The sequence below is a fragment of the Acartia tonsa genome, chromosome 8 (genome assembly GCF_053477335.1).
Source record: "Acartia tonsa isolate MP-2025a chromosome 8, ASM5347733v1, whole genome shotgun sequence".
NCBI lineage: Eukaryota > Metazoa > Arthropoda > Copepoda > Calanoida > Acartiidae > Acartia > Acartia tonsa.
The window spans coordinates 27,620,001-27,640,728 of NC_137267.1; the positions used below are offsets into that span (position 1 = coordinate 27,620,001).

The 20,728-nt window shown below is 30.4% G+C and overlaps 1 protein-coding gene across 1 annotated transcript; it reads left to right on the forward strand.

The window, feature by feature from the left end:
- Positions 1–1,137: 1,137 nt before the first annotated feature.
- LOC145326424 (uncharacterized) lies at positions 1,138–17,036 on the forward strand. Its single transcript, XM_080169771.1, has 12 exons — positions 1,138–1,266; positions 1,779–1,854; positions 2,769–2,825; positions 3,172–3,238; positions 3,657–3,728; positions 4,226–4,269; positions 5,944–6,006; positions 6,368–6,466; positions 6,751–6,797; positions 7,058–7,139; positions 16,139–16,219; positions 16,553–17,036. Exons 1-12 carry the CDS (start codon positions 1,194–1,196, stop codon positions 16,653–16,655), a joined length of 864 nt encoding a protein of 287 aa, XP_080025897.1. The 5' UTR covers positions 1,138–1,193; the 3' UTR covers positions 16,656–17,036.
- Positions 17,037–20,728: the final 3,692 nt, after the last annotated feature.

The window sequence follows — 20,728 nt, forward strand, 5'->3', positions numbered from 1 at the left end:
GCTAAAAAAACTGGTTTTAATCTTATGATTGTACATTTTTATATTCGTAGAAAGCTGGATATAATACGATGCTAGACATAGTTTTTTCGTATGGATGAGAACCGGTTTCTATCCACCGGATTCGAATGAATACGAGAAATTAGTTTCCTTGTGTTGTAATCTGTTATGGTGAAGATTATTCACCAAAGCAGATTCATCCTACAAGAATATAGCTACACCACATGTCTAATATTTTCTGAAACGTAAAGCCTCGTCGATTCAGCTGTTACCTATATCTTAAGCTTCAGTTAGACGGACAGACAGACAAATATTGTACTACTTTGTATTTTTTTTGCTTAGATGACGACATTTAAAATTAAAGTTTTGTAATTCTTTTTCTTTTGCAACAAAAAATTAACTGGTATTAGTAATAAGGACGTGCTGCCTTTTGGATTATTTATAAAATTTGGATATTAGGATTGCAGGTTCGAATCTTGTCACGCTTAGTTGGAAAATTATACTTTTGTCGGCAATCCTATATTATAAAGTATAAAGGTTTTTTATTCTGTAGCTTAAGATTTCGAAAACTTTTGAACCTAGGTTCTCCTAGGTTCTCCATTTCAGGGAGGCTTCACATAGGTCTTATGGTGGTTTTAGACTGTTATTTATTTAGACTTAGGTTGTTGGATAATTTTAAGCTATTTTTCTTTCTCTACCCCTAGGAATACAAATCACCTACATAGATGCCAGGGGTGCAGTCGTTTGTGCATAATAATATGGACAACATAATGCTGTTAAACACAACATTTGTTTAACTTATACTATTATATAAAGTAGTAAGGTTTTTTAAGATTCGTTAAATTTCTCCATTTTAGTGAAGATTCATATAACGAAGATGGTTTTTGGCTATTGATTATTAAATGTTATGTAGACTAGTATTCTGCTATTAGCCACAAAAGCATAAATAATCTTAAAACTTACATATATAGAGGCCATGAATTTGATTTTATTACGCAACAAATGCCATTGCCATCCTTGAAATCTTAATCTTCTTACAAAATAGGAACGAACATGTTTCATATCAAAATAAGGATAATAGAATATTATAAATATTCAACACATAAAAAACATTTGTGAAAAAAAATACCTCGTAACTCTGCAGTTATTAAAAGGATGCAGTGACGTAAACTACAAAATTAAAGTGGAAAATTAAAATGAAATCTGTGAATAAATTTTTGTTGCTTTTCATCCAGTTTTCTTATTTTTATACTCAAGTTTTTGGACAAGGTGCATTTTTTATGAAAACCAAAGCTTTTCTGCAAGTAAGGTGCCTCCTCTGACCGTTAATTTAGGCATGTTAGAATTGTTCTGTCGATTTCAAACCTTTTATTTTGATTCCTACAACAATGAGGTGTGAAAATTTGTCTGTATGTCTGTCTTAATAAAATACACAATTAATGCCATTTAAAACTGTTGCACTGTACATCTGTATTTAAAGAGACAATTCGCTTTTCATAGCTTTTCATACTTTTGTTTTAGTTTATTTAAGATTAAATTTTAAGTGCTTTTTATGGGTTTTAAATTTTAACTTGGCTGTTTGACTTTTTGTAAAAAAAAATGTACATGCCAGACTGTAACATGTCAAGGCCCAATACGAAGCTCTCCTAAAGAAAACTTAATACCATTTATTTAATATTTTATGAATTCTGCTTCTTCGATGCTCTCTTGAATTTTAATTCTGTTTTATTGAATTTCCCTTTTAGAGATGTGCAGAGCAGCTTCCAAGTAATTAATTTTAGGTTGTTACAGTTTGGGGTGTAGCGGACGACGTCATTTTACCTACAGAGATTATAGACAAGTCAATACTGTACAACAGTAAGATATAATTATAGAAGCATAGCAACTCTATGATTAAGGTTTGTACAACGGAATCTATATTGAATTCAACCCCAAAAGTATTTTAGTCAACGAATGTCTTAACGTATTTAAAAACTGTCAGTATGATTTACTTTACTTGCCCTTTCCCTCAATGGATCAAAAAAACGCCTCAATCCCGCGGTTAGAAAAAGTACAGCTACTCTTTATAATTAGCAATTCATATAATTTTCTTTCTATTTATAAAACCATATTTTTGATCGAAATATTTTTTTAGTATTCTATGTCAAGGTCTTTTTAGGACATATGATATTCAGGAAGTCTTCTATTTATATTTTTAGCATATAACATTTCCTGTATAAGTTGTGTTTTGTAGATTAACAGTTTTTTGGCCCAAGCTAAAACGTATTTCAGTTTTTAAAATAATTGCATAAACAGAAGAGAAATTGAAAAGAAGACATCATATACATAAGTAGCGAAACGTAAAAAAAAATAATAGTCAGAGGTATAGCTTCAATAGCGTTGCGCACCGACTAACGGACAGACAAAGGGAATTATAGAGAAGCTTCGCTACTAAAATCTTGATTTAAATTACTTTTGTAATTTTATTTTTATTGGCATTTATCTCTGCAACTTCGTGTAATAATGACAAACCATTATAATGACTTGATCAGGTGCATCTAAATGATTTTATTATGTAATTAATGTTTAGTCGCATCGAAATAACAATTAATATTGTTATCTAGAATATTAAGGTGTGTCATCACTTCCCCATATTATTGAATATCTCAAATATTCCAAAAATCCTTTGTAATTGCATTTGAATTATAGTTTGTCTTGCTGATAAGATTCAAGCAATGATTTGATAATGTATAATATGATTGGCGGAAATGACGGGACGCTAATATTTACAGGTGTTATGACGAGTGTAGGTCATCTAGGATGTGTAAAACTTTTTCATTCAAAAAAAGGTAATTATTATTTTTAATCTATGTAAGGACAATTTTTAGCATACATTATAAACAAAAATTTTATAATTAACACCAAATTAACAAGAAAAGTAATAAGTAGAGAATCTTTTGATGGTTTTTAAATCAAATGTTAACATTGAGAATAAAGATATTACAGATAATCATTACTTATTAATTTTTATCAGTAAAGTTTTGCCAATGGTAGCTTTACAAGGAGGATTTATTATTATTCCTTTGTCTGACAAAATGTGTATCACTTATCAACATTTATCTGTCTTCTTAATTTGTTTAATGTCGTGTATCTGATCTAGATCATTCAAAAGAAATGATTTTATGTTTCATTTAGGGATTATTATTCACAAAACAAGAATTGTTTATTATCAGATGAAACCAGCGAAGCTGATACTATGCAGGTATACTCTGTCTGTCTTCACTCATTCAAACTGTAAGTGTCTCAGTACATACGCCTGTCTGTCAGTCTGTCTGCTAGTGTCCATGTATGTATGTCTCCCAGTATATCAATCTGTCTGTCTGTCTGTCAAATCTCCAAGTCTACATACATGTTTGTCTATTATCACCCTTTGAGTCTATCTGTCTGTCAGTCTGTTAGTTTTATATCATATTATACTATATGTTATAATTTGTGATAATTAATGTAAGTATGTCTGTCCTGTCTCTCTATAACGCTGTTTATACATGTCTTTATTTCAGTCTGTTTGTGTCAGCATATGTATTTTTTTTGTCTGTGTTTCTGTCTGTTTGTATGTAACTTTGTCTAATCTATATTCTAATTTATAGTTAATTATAAAAACCCCAATTGTTAATGTACAGGATTTGGATTGGGATATCTACACAATGAAAAACTGCGCTAATACTTATGTGAATAATGAATACCCAAATCAGGTAAGTTTTAAAGGAGAAAATTACCAGGAGTCAGGGCTAAAAATAAAGACTGCGAACGAGCAAAACTATGCAGCAACGAAGCTTTTTGCAGAAGAAAAAACTGTAAAAACTTAAAAGGGCAAAAAAAGTTTATAATGAAAGCAAGATGAATGTCATAATTTAAGAGAGTAAAAAGATAAAAGTAAAAGAAAAATTGGAGGGTTGGTAAAAAAGCAACAAAGAGATAGGAAAAGGAAATACTACTTCAGGAGAAATCCCAATCTGTCCCGATTTTGTATCACTTTTGAAAAGTGCGATTCCTGTGACGTCATATAAAAAGGGAAGGGGGGAAGAAAATCTTTTCCCTTTTCTCCCATCTCTTTTGAAGAGATTTTCTTCCCCCCTTCCCTTTTTCTTTCCCGAAACGTATATGACGTAACTGGAATCGCACTTTTCAAAGTGATACAAAATCGGGACAGATTGGGTTTTCTCCTACTTCAGATATTTTTATATTATAGGCACCAAGTACTTCATGTCACAAACTTTATGCCACTAAATCTAGGTAACCATATATTTTTAAGTAAAAAATAGACGATATAATCAGTTAGAATAGGGTTAAACTAAATACAGGGAGCGCCACATAAATCCGGACTTTTTTTAAACGACCATAGCGCAAAAACTACTTGACCAATCAGAACGTTTGACCCCACTATTAAAAGCTTAGGTAATGACCTTTTTGCCCATAAAAATCTTTGGACGATGGAGGACGTGTACGCCGAGCTGGCCGCGCATATGTTCAACAAGGCAGATTCGAATTGCGCAGATAAATTACCGTGGATTTATGACTTGGGTCTACTAAATCTGACCTCAGCCCATCTGTAGGTGAGATGGACTAATGATCGTGGTAGATTTTCAGATGTCAAAAACGTCAAAAATCTTGAAAATTTCTCGGTTCTTGACTTCAGGGGCCCATATGTAAGCTTGAAACTCGTTTTAGACTATGTATTGCGCTGATAACCCTATCTTAATCTTCGTGCCATTTTTAAATGGTATAAAACGTTGTTCTAGCTTAACTGTGACCCAAATGAGAGCCGCCGTGTCAAAGGGTAGCTTTAAAGATGGGTTAATTTGGATTCTGCTGTTACTCACTCCATAAGAAGATGTGGCTTCCCAGCAGCCCCGATCTTAATCCAATGGACTTTTAGGCCTGGAGCGCCATTAAAGCATGAACCAATAGACGCACCCATACCAAAAAGACCTCTCTCATTGCTCCTATCATGGAGAAGTTCGCCTGCTTGAACAGGGATATGGTGACCAGGGTCGGCAGGCGGTTCAGGGGGCGGGTAGAGGCGGTGATTGAGGCTGGCGGCGATTTTATTAAATAATCTAATAGTCATATACCTAGGTTGCTTCCCAGTTTTTAAAATTCAATAAAATCTTTAAAATTGACGATTTTATGTTTATTTGTTTAAAAATAAGAAAAAGTCCGGATTTATGTGGTGCACCCTGTAGAAGCGACGCTTCTATCAACTTTTTTTAAAGACAAAATTTGAAAATCGTTCAAATCGTTCACTCTTGCACTGGACTTTCAATTTTTATGATATACTTTTAAGGCCACAAACAAAATTTAATTTCAATTATGAAATTTTATAAATCAAGCAAATTTAGGTCTATTAAAAATAATTGTAAAAAAGAGTGCGCTCTTGATTAAATTTTATATTTTCTTATTCTAATCTTGATAATCATATCTTAGAAGCATGCGATTGCATAATTTTATTTCAAAAAACTTTTTTTAATTTCAGAATTATTTTCAGATTGCAAATTTTTCTTATAAACTGCAACAAACAGTAAAGCGAAGATCGTAAAATATTTTCCAGTATGGCTTCGGAACCGATTAATATCGGCTGTATTAGAACTGGTTTTCAGCCATACTGAAGAATCAAATATAAAATCGTGTAACAGACAATTTTCAATAAGAATTATAAAACTTATTTTTCTTAAAATTTAATTTTATTAACCGCGGAAAACTGTCTTTAATATGATACGTTAAATAACTATTTTCAAAATCACAGTACGACAAATAAGGGCAATACAGGCGGGCATATTAGTTTGTGTTTCAAACAAACATTACACAAAAAATTTACATTTTGAAATTAATGAGCCTTAAGTTCATCGATACTTTTAGATTAAAATTCTTGTCATGTATTTTGACTTCCTTGTTTTGTTTTTTCCTTAGAATCGATTTGGGAAGAGTTGCGTCTTCAATTAGTACAAACACAATAGAAGAGTGTAAAAGAAGGTAATAAAATGATTACATAATATATTTTAATAAGCAAAAGTCAGGGCTCCGCAGCAATAGCCACCCTCACTCGCGCGGATTTAAAATGCCAGACTATAAGCTGCTGTTGCCCGTTGTCGGCCCCTGTCAAATCTACAAATTACTGTAATCCTAGTAATCTTTGCATAACTTAACAAGTTTTTAATAATATTTTTGTCTATAAATAAAAACAATATTCAAAAGTTTCTTGAAATTTAAGAAGATATCGAAAAGATTTGTTTTTAATTACACATACTCAGTATTAGCTTGATTAGAAGAATTTCCTGTTATTTCATATTATTTTGAATTTCATCAATATTTATATATTCATTTCTCTATTTAGATGTATAGATGGATGTTATGGATTTTCATATTCTCATCATTCTACTTATCAAAATTGTTTTCTATCAGATAAACAAGATCTTACCAGATATTTAATTAGGTACCTATCTCTCCACTAAAGTTTTACAATAATGTTTTCTCATTCCTTGACTTTACAACTTTGGGGGACTTTTACTGAATTATGATTGGTTGGTTTGTACACCAATTTATCGGTAAATGTCTTATCCCTTTAGATCCATGGTTATTCTTCATACCTTTTCAAATAATATTGTAACCATCTATTTATTTATATTAGAAGCTATTAATGATTTGTTTTATTAAATTGATTATAGCAATTGATCTATCATCTATCTCGAAGAGTCTTTTATTTTTATAACTATTTAGAGACGAGGACAGTGATGTATTTGTAAATAATTGTAGAAATGGCAGAGGTAACATTTTAGATATTCTTGCACATTAAATTGATTCTATATAAAAATTTGTATCTAAGTTATTGTTCTGTCGTCTTAGAATTGAATCAACTAATTCAAAAATTAAATTAAATTTTGTTTTAGAAATTATTTGTTAGCTATTGCAAATTTGATTTTATTTCCATAATATATTTCAGCCATGCCCGCCTTAATAGTCAGTTTTATAATGAATGTTGTTACTTTGAAATAAACAAAGGTGTACTTGTTTTTAACAATTTTAGAAAATTCTTATGGATTTTACCCTTCAAGTGGAGGAAATAATTACGCTGTGAGTGGAGAGAGATGTTTAAATGGAGGTTGTAGGTAATATATATAGAGTTGTCTTTATTTAGTGGAAAACATGCACAAACATATATGCTTGGGTTATAATAGTATTTGTAGAAAATATTAAAGGGGTAGAATTTTTTCATGAGAAATGAGAAAACAAGGATAAAAATATCAATAAGAATTACTTATTTTAAAACATATTTGAATTTAAGCCAGTCAGATGTTCAAGGTGAGTTATTGAGTAGAGACAAGAATTTAAAATAAATAATGGAGGCCTGACCTTTTTTTTAATTTTTACGAATTTTGCGAATTCCTTTTTTATTAGCGAAAATTTGCGATCTATTTGCATTTTTTTCGGCTGGGTAGGTAATAGAAGATGTTATTATACCTCTTGTGGCAAAGCCCCTAGAGGCTAGGGGCAAAGCCGCTAGTTCCTGATAACGTACTACTTTTAAACAAATGCATGCCAGCCCGAAAATATTGACACCAAAATTGAGGGAGGGGGGGGGGGCTGTGAGCAATTAGAAATTGAATAAACACAAAATCTAAATGTCTTCCTAAAACATAGAATTATATACAATACATAAATACATTCAGTGATTTTTTCAAACAAACGTGAAATAAAAGCCACAGCTTTATGAAATGTTTTGGTAAATTAACTTGCGAACTATTTTTTTTTTTTCATTCCCTCTTAATTTTAATGTGAAGTATTTGTATGTATATTTCAAATTCAATTATTATACATATGACAACGTTTATGTAAGTTTATAGAAGAAAAAACAATTACAATTAATCATAATGCAAAATAGAACATAGAGTCAGTCATAAGTAAATAATTGCGACTTGACACCTCATTTATGACCATTAGTCAAGTTAGAGGATTTACCCAAGCCGCTGTTTGTGTTATCTGATAAGGGAGTAAAAAAAAAACCCTTGGAGATATGATTGCAGTTATTTACACTGCATTAAATTAAATGTGACTTAACTGGTGTTTATTATGTGTTTCTATTGGAATTTGTTTGTATATATAGAAATGTAGTTATAAATGTAGTTACCTTGTAGTTATATATGTAGTTATTATTGTAGTTATAATGAAATTTTGTAAGTAAAACAATTGTAGAAATAATGAATGTCATTTAAGAATTCTAAAATGTAAAAAATATGCTGATTTGTGTGTTTAGAAGAAAATTATGCTGATTGTATCATAAATAAAAAATTTTTATTGTGATATTTAGAAGGAAGCTACTCTATATTTAGATGTCTAAATTGTTTGAAGCTGTGATTTATTAGAATGGAATGTGGTGGCCGTTTAGGATACGGTAGTTTGGTTTGGAGAAGTTTATATTGCTGACATTTTTGTTAAATCATATTGACATTCCTGAAAGTTTAGGTTAGTATATGTAGTCATAAATAGATAAATGCCCTTGCCCATCATTCAATAAGCATAATCTAAAGACTTTTTTTTGGTAGACCTTTATAATTGAAAATGCTAACCCCACTACTTAGCTAGCAAAATTCTGATACTAGGCCTAACATAATCTAAAGACTTTTTTTTTGGTAGACCTTTATAATTGAAAATGCTAACCCCACTACTTAGCTAGCAAAATTCTGATACTAGGCCATTGTTGTCACGTTGTTACAGAAATGAATAATGTAAGTATAATTTATAACTAATGTCTAGCAGATTAAGAATTGAACGTGGTGGCCGATTAGGATACATTATTTTAGGTTTGCAGTTGATATTGGTGACATTTGCTGTTAAATCTACTTAATAAAAAAAACACCTCTTTAAAGTTTAAATTATTATATGTAGTCAATATAGATTCATGCCCCAGCTCATTAAGCGTAAATCTAAGGACTAATTTTTTGGAGACCTACTTAAAACCTAGAAAAATGCTAACCCCTCCCTTAGCTAGCAGAATTCTGATGCTAGGCCAATTTTGTTATGAATTTTACAGAAGTGAGTGATGTAAGTATGATTTTACAACTAATGTCTGGCAGATTAAGTTATATTAGAAGATTTGATGGAAGATTGTTTTTTGAAGGCTAAGTTGACTATGAAATATTGCTTATTTTCTTGGGAATAAGTGGCCGATTTAGGTAAAATATTTTAAATTTGAAGAATTTTATTTTTATAAATGAAGGCGGAGATGACATAGTAGCGATTTTAATTTATGAGGATTATGAAATTTTGAAGACGAAGTGTGGATATTGTCTAGGAAATGTGGTTGACATTGAATTGGGTTTGTAGATATTATCACTTAGATCCATTTTGAGTTGTAGTTTCTAGAAGATATGTCTTGGAATGAATATTTTTTATAACTAAAGTTGATATTTATATTTTTTTTGTGTGAAGTTACTCACTTAAGTCACAAGTGAGTTTACTGCAGCTTTCACATTGTGCATGCGACTGTATGCTCTGAGAGCCTACATTAAACTAAGTATTTGTCAGTTGGTTTCAACCCTTCTTGTCAGTTGGTTTCAACCCTTCTTGTCAGTTGGTTTCAACCCTTCTTGTCAGTTGGTTTCAACCCTTCTTGTCAGTTGGTTTCAACCCTTCTTGTCAGTTGGTTTCAACCCTTCTTGTCAGTTGGTTTCAACCCTTCTTGTCGTTAAGACGTCAATACTGAGCTCCTGCTTTCAAAGTGTGAGTTGTGTTTGACCGCCAGAAAACCTGTTGTGTCCTGTACAAGCTTAGTGTTTCTACAAACCAACAACATCATCAAGTTTTCTAGATAAGTTTTTTTTTATTATTATATTATATTAATCTATCTATATACCCTTTATCTTGATTTTTGTCTTCTTTTGCAATAAGTCATGGAACAAAACACCTTTTCTGAAATTGTTAAAAATGGAACTTTTAGGCCTAGGGCTAATTCTAAAAGGATTAGAGAGGGAAGTGATAGCGATATTCAACCTCCTAGTGACATTGTTGAAAGAGCTATGATAAATTGGCAAAATGTAACATCTACCATGGAATGTTTAGAAAAAAAAGCAGAAAATATGGGGTCTGACCAAGTAACAGCGAAAAGTTTAGTTAGCAAACTGTCGCCTATTTTGAATGATACAGCAGAACTGCTTATGCTTCTAGCTAGAAAGGTTGGGGGGCTAGAAAAAGCAGCTGACTCTACTAAGGCAACCTTGACTAAAAATGTAGTATGTGGGAATTTAGTAAACTCTGTTGAAACTTCGGTTGCCTATAAAAAGTGCTGTGAAGACTTAAAGGCAACAGCCACTCAATGTAAGATTATTGACTTGGACTTTGGGGCAAATCTAAAAGAGCACGGGGAAATAGTTAAAAAGGCTAAGGAATCTTTGGAAGAAATTGCTGAATTGAAAGATATCATCGCTAAAGCACAGATCATACCACTTGCTAAACAAACAACTTTGCGTAATGGTAAAAACACCATTCCTTTTATTGTTAAGACTAAAAGTAAGGAAGATAGGGCAATGGTAGTTAAAGAAGTAAGCAAAATTGGTCTAAAAACCCCTTTTCATTGGCCTAAATCAATTGTTGACGATATTACAAAAATACGTGCTCAACTATCAAACTATAAGAATGAGAAAATTGACCTGACAGACAAACATATTCTTATTAGACCCAATACTGAAACTGGTAGATCTTTATTTATTTCCTATCGTGAAAAAGATTCTAATAAACCATGGATACATCTCCAAAATGTTAAAGTACCAGCAGATTCTAAACTTGTTTCACAATTTAAGCAACAGCCATGCTATTCTGAATACTTCAAGCTTTAAAAATACCTTTATTTTAATTGAATGTTTTTGTTTTTGCTATGGTTTGCATAGTTCTAGTTAGATTGAACAGAAGTTCTAATAAAATAAAGATTACTGTTTTTCAAACAATTTATCCCCTCTTTTTTTCTACCCCCCTACTAATTAATATGTATTCAAACCTCTATTTTGAAACATCTTCTAACAATTATACAAGGTTTAGTCTTATCTACAACAGATTAAATTCAGTTAATTTTTATTTAGTTACTTGCTCATCTTTTATTAAGATTTATAAATCTATGTTTAATGAATAATTTAAGTTTTGTTGAAAAGATTTATATTCAAAATGTTAATTCAACACAAGATGTTTCTTTACTTAAGGATATTAATTTTAGTTCTCTTAATTGCAATTCAATCAACATAAGCACTTACAATGTAGGTAAAGCATCATTAAACAAGTTTAAACTTAAAATTAACGCAATGATTAAAACTAAACCTGATATACTGTTCATTCAGGATATTAGGTTAAATAATAAAGAACATATTTTTAGTAAAGAAGCACGTTTTAATATGGCTGGCAGTTATATATCTTATTGCAATAGTTCAAAGGCAGATAGGGGTGTAGCGATTTTAATCAAACAAACACTAAAATATGAAATAATTAAAAGCTTTTGTTCCACTGATGAAAATATTTTGATTCTAGATTTAAAAATTAATGAATGTAGAATTTCATTGATATCGTGCTATGGGCCAATTCAAAATAACAACAAAAATTTCTTTAAACAATTAAGGGAGAAAATAATGAGCATTGGAAATACATTTTACATAATTGCAGGGGATTTAAATGCAATACCTACAACTATTCAACCAGAACAAGGTCTCGAACACTTAGACTTGATAAATACAAATTCATTGCCAAATTTTGAACATTGTAAAGAACTTTCTTTGTGGATAGAAGAAAATTTTTGTGTGGACTTATTTAGATTGCTTCATCCGACTAAATTAGAATTTAGTTATGTTCCTTTTTCAAATACTAAAACAAACAGAAGTAGAATTGATCATGTTCTTATCAGTCCACAGCTTTCAACAATCTTTAACTCATGCAATTATGAGCCATTTAAAGCGTATATCTTTGACCACAAGCAAGTTTTTTTCAACACATATGAAAATATTTCTAAACGTGTATGTACAATAAATTCTTCTTTATTAGATATTGATGGATTGAGTGAGTACGTTAGAATCAAAGTCTACGAGATAGCTCTACAACACTGTGAAGTTCCTAACAAGTTTCATCTACGAGACATCATTTCTCAGATAAGTTTAGCATTTAGATTAAAGAATGACCTAAGTTTGACAGACTTTAAAAATGATAGACTAGTATTGTTCTGGATTGAACAAAAAGATAGGGCTATAAATTATCTCTTTGATTTACTTCCCCCTTTAAATGACTTGTATGAAATGCCTTTAAATATTAGTCATGATGCTTTCCTTGAAGTATTGTTAAATTGCATTAAAAATTCTATAATAAGCTTTCAATCAAACTTTCTTAAGAGCGGTAGAAAAATACAAAAAGATTTGTCTAAGTCATTAAATGCGTTGAAGTGTGGAAATGTCAAAGATGAAACTGTACTTAAGAAAATCATTGATATTGAAAACAGTCTATGTAAAATGGAGGATGAAGAAAATTATCGTAGGTTAGAGACTTCTGGGTATTTCCACATTTTAAATGCAGAAAAGGCTTCTAAAGCATTTAGTAGTTTGCTAAAAAACTCAAAAAAAGCTGACTCTATCTCACAAATTAAGAATGACTTAGGTGAATCTTTTACATGCGAGAAAGAAAGAAATGAGTTTTTAACAAATCACTTTAAAAATAAATTTGGTACAGCCTTTATTTCCAACTCTTCTCTCGTTGATTTTTTAGGCAATAATGTAAATCACCCAAAAATATTAGAACATAAATTAAATAACACAGATAGAGAAAAATTAGAGGCAGACATTTCTATTAATGAATTAAAAGAGTCACTTAAGTCAGCCAATTTAAATTCTAGTGTAGGACCAGATGGTATTCCTTATAGAATGTTGGTTAAGTTTTGGGACATTTTAAGCTTACCTTTACTACGAGGCTTTAAAGAAATGATTAATAAAAAACAGTTAAAAGGCATGCTAAGATGTGGTAAAATTAGACTTATAGCCAAAAAAAATTCAGACCTTTCAAAAATTAAATCTTGGAGGACAATTTTTTGTTTGTCTACTGTGTACAAAATTTTCTCTGGGGTTATTGACAATAGGTTAAAAAAAGTAATTGACAAAATAAATATCAGATCTCAAAAAGCCTATTCTTCTAAATACACTATTCAGGAAAATTTGATTCAAATTTATGAACTAATTTCTAAAACTTTAGCTTCTAACTCGTCTCTAGCAATTGCTTTAATTGACTTTCACTCAGCCTTTGACTGTATTGGACATGAATATTTAAAAGATGTATTAGAATTTATGAATTTTGGCCCTAATATGATAAACATGATTTTAACATGCATGAATGATAGATTTGCCCACATTCTTACTGATACTGGAATAACACCTAACTTTCCCATGAAAGTTGGTTATATGCAAGGTGATAGGCCAAGTCCTAACATTTTTAAAATTGCCTTAACCCCATTATTACTTATGTTATCAATTAACAATGAAATTGTAATACCAAGAGCTATACCTTTTAAATTGACTGACACTGACAAACAGCCTGACCCTGAATCAGCATTTGCTGATGACTGCAATGTTGCATTTAATCCAACTGCCATTGCTTTGAAAACTATTTTTCAAATTCTTACTTTCTTTGCTCAAGTTTCTAATTTAAGAACAAATGTTAACAAAACTAAAATTTGTATAATAGGTAGGAAGCCATCAAATGATTTTTTTCGGGAGTTGGATGTAATTGGAATTGACGTGGTTGATGAATTTGATATTTTAGGTTTACATTTTGATTCAAAACTTTTAAATATGCAATATAATTGGAACAAAATTGTTACTAAAATGTCAAAAATTAGAAATTTTTGGGCACTTTTCTACCTTACTACACCTGGTAAAATTGCTATTATAAAGGGATTCATGTTACCTTTACTGAATTATGTAGGGGCAGTTGTCTATCCATCTGAAGAAATAATTTCTCAAATTGAAAATCTTATTATTTCTTTCTTATGTCAAAGTAGACCAATAGCAAAATCCAAAATCTTTTCAAGTGCCGAAAATGGAGGTTTAGGAATACCAAAAGTAACAGATTTTTTACGATCTCTAGATATTTTAATGTATAAAAAATCTTTATCCATAGTTGATACTTGGTCTTCAGAATTAAAAAATACAAGATGCCAAGCAAATGATCCATTTTATTTTTATGAAAAATTAGATAAGAATATTAATCCCATTTTATCAAGAATTATTGAATCATATACAATATTTTCAAATTCATTTTGGCTAAAACATGACAATATAAAAGACATGAGAATTTTTAAAAATGATTGTTTTTGTAATAGTGATAAACAAATTGTAAGCAGGGCTATTTTTACAGAAACAACATGGTTACGTTATGAAAATGATATTAAGTTAATTTGCTTTGGAGACCTTTTAAATACTGATAATGTATGTCTAGATTATAGAAACTTTAACATCAAATCAAAGGTCAATTTTAATTACATGGAATATCTGAGACTTAGGGGATTTGTTCAGCACAATATTGCAATATATAGGTGTAAACTTTCAAAACCCCAAACTAAAATCAGTTCCCTGTTTTTAAAGCCAAAAGTAAAGTCAAAACATTTTCGTTACTTCTTATCTAATGATGAACAGAGGATAGAAAAGTGTAAGACTTATTTAAATAGGTATAACTGGGCGAAAATCAGAGAATTTGATATGGAGAGAGAGCGTAAATGGCAAAAAGTTTGGAATTTGTCCTTTATTCCTATAAACATAAGAGATTTCTCGTTTAAATCAATAAACAATTTTCACTATTTTAATGCCAATATCGCTAATTTTAGGCCAGAGTCTCCAGAATGTACACTTTGTAGACTGGACAGGAATCTACCCGCACCCAAAGAAACTGCCCAGCACTTTTATCTGGACTGTCCTGTCACCACTAGTATTACTGCCAACTACTTCACAAACCTTCTACAAAATATTGAACATAATTTTGAGTCAAGCTGGCTGTTAGTAGGAGTTCCAAAAACGCTCACCAGTAAGATCATAACTGTATTGAATATCGAAATTATTCTTGTGTTATTTTTCATCTTTCAGTCAAGACTGAAAAAAAAGCTTCCATTAAATTCAAATCTACTTGAATTTATTTCCTTTCAAAGGAAATTTTTGCTTAAAAATAAAAGTTATAAGCTAGGATATGAAAAAATAACAACAATACAATTTGACCCTGGATAAAATTAATTTCTACTCTGTCGGTTAGTCAGCTCAAGTATGCTATACAGGGTAAATACCTAGGTAAGGGACCAGTCGATAATGATCCTCTGGCGACTCTTAAACCTAACAGGGTCAGAGCTGTCTATTATCAGAATACCTGTCCCTGCCCCTCTCATCTTAATTCAGTCTGCTAAACACATCTTATATGTGATGCACTATTTTTTTGGAGGCTTTATTGATGACTGGGCTAGGGGAATACCACAGGATCTGTGACTTGAGTTATAGGGGCAATACTAAGGTAAGGGACCAGTCGAAAATTATCCTCTGGCGACCCTTGTACCTAACAATGTTAGAGCATTCTGCTCTTAATAAAACTGTCCCTGCCCAGGATCTGTGACTTGAGTTTTAGGGGCAATAATAAGGTAAGGGACCAGTCGAAATTTATCCTTAATTCATCCTCTGGCGACCCTTGTACTTAACAGTGTTAGAGCATTCTGCTCTTAATAAAACTGTCCCTGCCCCTCCTTTCTTTATTCAGTCTGCCAATCACACCTTAAATGTGATCCATTATAATCTGAGGAATTAAAATATGACTGAACGAAGGGAATGTCACAGATTGTAAAAATCTTTTTTATTTAACCAATGTAATTTTGAAATGCTATTCTTTTATATATGTGTACATAAACAATTTTTACCCAACTTGAATATTTTAAATGAGTTTTAAATTAATATTGTTATACTTTTAATGTAATCTTTGTAATTAAATGATAAAGACAAATAAAGAATCAAATAATAATAATAGTATTTGGGTGAAGGAGGATGGATGGACACCCTTGTGGTTGGATACACCCCCCTTCAAGATCACTGTACGCTTCCGCTTCAACTAAATATTATTACAGGTTGAACCAAGATATTGGATATTGGTATTGTGACATAGGATCAACTGGAGATTGGGAATACTGCTGTAAACCTGAAGACAGGTTACAATATTTATTTGTCTGTTCATTTGCCTTTTCTTATTTACTTTTATCTTACGTTTGTCTATCTATTTTAATATTGGATAAGTTTATTTCTATGTTATTCTTTTATTTTATTATAATTTGTTAATTTTTTCTTCCTTTGAATGGCAGGTTATATGCTTATTTTCTAATGCGAGATATGAGAAATATGTTAAAACTTTGATTGATTAATCTTGAACTTACCTCTTTACCTTAAGGATTTATTTATTCATCAAGATAAAATTCAATGCGTAAATTCTAAATTTTGCTATTGCTCCTAAAATATTCCATCCTTAAAAATATGTTTGCATCTAGATGTGGATATAAGGATGGAGGTTCTAGTCCCTGGTGTTATGTTGGAAACGCTGGAAATGACCAATGGAGACCTTGTAGAATTAATAATTTTAATAATCCATAATATTTTTACGTATACAGTGTCTTTTTTTATGTATTGCTTAATTTAGCCCACTTAAAATTAACAAAAATCAATTATTATTTTTTTTTCTTTATTGGCTTGTGGCAATTTGTATAAGGAAAAATATCTAACAGTTTTCAACAAATTATGCCCCCAAAACCTGTATTTCTAAAGTATTTTGATAATATCTCTGTAGAACGTTCCCATATATGAGGGGAGACTTGCCTTAACATATAGAGGCTAGAGGCAAAGCCAGTAGTTATTATTATATACATATTCACTTTGTTAATATTTTTATTTGGCCTCTATTTTCTATTTTATCGATTTTTATAAATATTTCATGTCCTCTATAATAAACTTGCTACAATATACGATAATACCTCAGTTTTTTCTTATATATATATTCTAGTTTGTAGTTGTACATTAATAGTTTGTATTTGATTTTTCTCATTATATACTAAATATGTATTTAATATTATAGTTTTTTAAAATATATAGATTTACTCTTTCTCTTTTGATGGTTTAAAAATATATTACTTTAGGCCCTTTTTTCAATGTTGGTTTACTTCTTTTTTAGGGTATTTTTTCCTTTCATGGTTATTTGCAACAAACTGATGACACTCAAATAATTTTTACCGTTTTTTGTAATAACAAGGTCAGATACGATCACAGCACAGATAGAAAATAAGAAGAAAATATTTTCTAAAATGAAAATCATCATTTTATTAGCTTAACATAACAATAAAGCAAATCTAATAAACAAAATAAGATTTTTTATATTTCAATCCATATTTCCTTCGTAATTGTAGTAGACTTTCAGACCAATTACTTGCATTTAATTCTATAACTACTAATTAGGTTTAAAAAAAACATTAGTAATAAGATTGAAATATAGGGGAATCTAAGTTTTATAAACACACATTGGATGTGTTAAAATGCAGCTAAATGCAACAAAATGACCTTGGTCAACAAAAATGTATGTTAAACATATAAAAATTATGTTCATACATTTAAGCAACAAAACAATTAAATTTTAAAGTCACAATTTTTATTCAACTAAAACGCAATTTTTATGAAGGAATAAGTAATGATTATTTTAGGTTAGATAAGGTCCAGAAGCCCCACAAAAAAAGTGATTTTCTGGGTAAGATGAACATACGGCTACTGAAAATACGTTAAAAATAAATCTGTTTGTTATGCAGTCAACATGTGAGAACAGGTACAAGGGATTAATCTAAATTATGCAATGTAAACACAAATGTAAAGCTAATTTTAGCTTTTTATAAGCTATATACATTAAACGAGGTCTAGATAAATAATGTTGATATCTAGTTCAGAACGGAAATGAATAATTTGTATCATCACTTCCTGTATATTAACACACATTTTTTAAAGATTCGTCAACCGAACCGTAATAGCAGCTTCCAATAAGATTTTAGCCGCACCGCCATATGGCCATCAACCCAAAATAAAGAGACAATCTGCTATTAATCAGCTGATTGTGGCTGAAGGCCTTTTCTGTCACTTTTAAACAGTTTTTTTTTTTACAAAACTGCAACCAAGAAGGATTTAATATTAAAGAACTAACACCTATAGCAGAGCATCACTTTTGTAATAGTTTAGTTCAACCACTTTTTCTATTATCCATATTCTAGCCGCCTTAAAACTGGACGACTGTCAAACTTATAATGATTAACTTAATTATATCATCTTTTAATATTCTGTCCTAGATAATGAAATGTAGATACTCTATAAATGAACCTAGTTTGTCCGTATATGTTTAACAAACGTCATATTAGAAATAAAGGAGTTTAACGAATTCTTAAACAAGGAGTATTATAATCTAAGAATTAGGTATATTTGCAAAGGCAATGATCTATTTCTAAAAAAAATCACCAAACCTTTCGATTTGAAATGAAATAATTCAAGGTTTCGTGATTTATTTTCTTTAAATGTCTTCCAGTTCCATTAGTATAAAATCTTTTTCTGTAATTTTGCAAGTACCTGTTCAAATGAGCATAGTTTCCTCTATTACAAATTGTTACTCAGTCTGTAGTTGTTTTACTTTAATAATACATACAAACATATCTAAGAAAATAGGATAAGAAACTAATAATTTTTGTTATCCTATATTAATTTGATTTATGAAAAATGTCTTCAAAAATTTAAACCTTTATTTGATGTATTGCAGAGTGATTGATAAAATATCTCTCTATTTTTTATGCTCTTCTTGTATCAACACATTAATTTTCTATCCCCAAAAATCCATAACCAGTTACATCCTTTAATTTTTTAAAACTTTTATACAAACAAGTGATACCATCCCATTTTACATTTTTGTAAAGAAAAAAAACTTCACCGCAAAATAGCATTAAACCTGCCCTTGAACTACAATTAAGTCACATAAAAATTGTCAATCTGTCTATCTTGCCCAAGACATGCAAACATACTGACAGACAGACATCCAATATACTTTATAAAACAGGATAAATTTAAAATACTATATCCAGGATTAAAATACTACTATATTTATCACATCCATCTAAACTTCATTAAACAAGAATGTTTATAACTCTTTTATGGAGCATCCTTATTCATTACAAACAAGGGGAGTAAGATTAAAGTTTATATTTAAATATAATTCTTTCGGGGGAAATTATTTATAATGTCATTAAATAGCTCAATTATTGATAAAACCTTTTATGGATCAGAACTGAGATTAAGCCTAACGCGTAACAGAAAAAATATTGGGCTGTGGTCCGGCCATTTTAGAGATCATTTGTTCTTTTACCAAAATTACTATATATGTATGTACAATCTTACAGGTTATGAAAATCAAAATTAAAGAAATAGTATTGAAGCAAACCTTTAAAAAATAGGTATTCAACTATTTTCTTAAGATTACTTTTATCTAACTCACTTAGTCACTTTTGACTCATTTATCGCAATTTCCCCCCTTGTAGTATGTAAGTATTTCTGGCATGTTACATAATACAAAACAATATTCCCGCCCCGGTAATACGCTCTGAAGCTAAACTAATGATCAATATTTTGTAAACTAGTTTATAATATTCCAAAATGTTTACTATACTCTAACTTTTTCTTCTTGGGATGTTGCAACATACAAAACAATAATCTCATCCCTGATATCTCATATAATCTAGAGCTAGATGAATGACCAATATTTTGTAAAAATAATTTTCAGTCCTGGTTTAAATAAAAATATCCACAAATCCAGTGTATAAAAATATTAATGAGTGTGTATTAGTGGTAGATTATTCTACCTGGATGTGTGTGAAAAAGCAAGGCTGTGCACTCCATTTAAATTGTAATCAGATAGTAAACCGAGACAAACAAAAAAGAATATCTTAGAGTGGGTATTTGAGTGGTGGATTTTACTACCCAGATGTTTGAGCAAAGCAGGATTATGAACATCTATTTAGAATTATAACCAAATAGTAACCAAGGCAGCAAACCCATTAAATAGTGTAGATTTGAGTGGCAGAATTGTCTACCTGGATGTTTGTGCAGGGATAAATAATCCTCATCCATGTAAAAATGTAAATTGGCAGGTTAGGTTTAAATCGGGAGCATGAAGGAAAATTATTATTATTGAGATGCTAGGAGCGGAGGGTTGAAAGAAAAATTTTGCGGGTTTTTTTTTCATGGGTATGCAAGGATGAAACCAGAAATAGGCTAAGATTGTGGGGTGGCAATAATTTGTTAACAATAATGGCTTTATCTCAATTTTAAAACTTTTTTGTGGAAGTTTTTTAGGGAAATGTGGTTTCGTTTTTGTCAATCTAAAAAAACAATTTACCACTTGCAAAATAAGAAAAATTAAACAAAATATTGGTCCACTTTACATTGACTATTAACACCCCCATTTATTACATGTATTATGGTGTTACTAGACTTGTTTGCCAACTTCGTGAACATGATTCAATTAGCCCAAGAAAAAATGTTTTGGATTGGAGTACATCCAATAAGAAAGTGGGCGTATTTTCACCTTTTTTTATAAGTCATGAAAAAATGGTAAATAAAAGACAAGGATAGAGGAAAGAAGTTACTTTTTA

Excerpts from the sequence above, each read along its gene's own strand:
- LOC145326424 (XM_080169771.1), top strand. The coding sequence starts at position 1,194 with ATGAAATCTGTGAATAAATTTTTGTTGCTTTTCATCCAGTTTTCTTAT. Across the intron at positions 1,855-2,768 it reads CAAGTCAATACTGTACAACA|GTGTTATGACGAGTGTAGGT; the intron begins GTAAGATATAAT and ends TAATATTTACAG. Across the intron at positions 6,467-6,750 it reads CTTACCAGATATTTAATTAG|AGACGAGGACAGTGATGTAT; the intron begins GTACCTATCTCT and ends ATAACTATTTAG.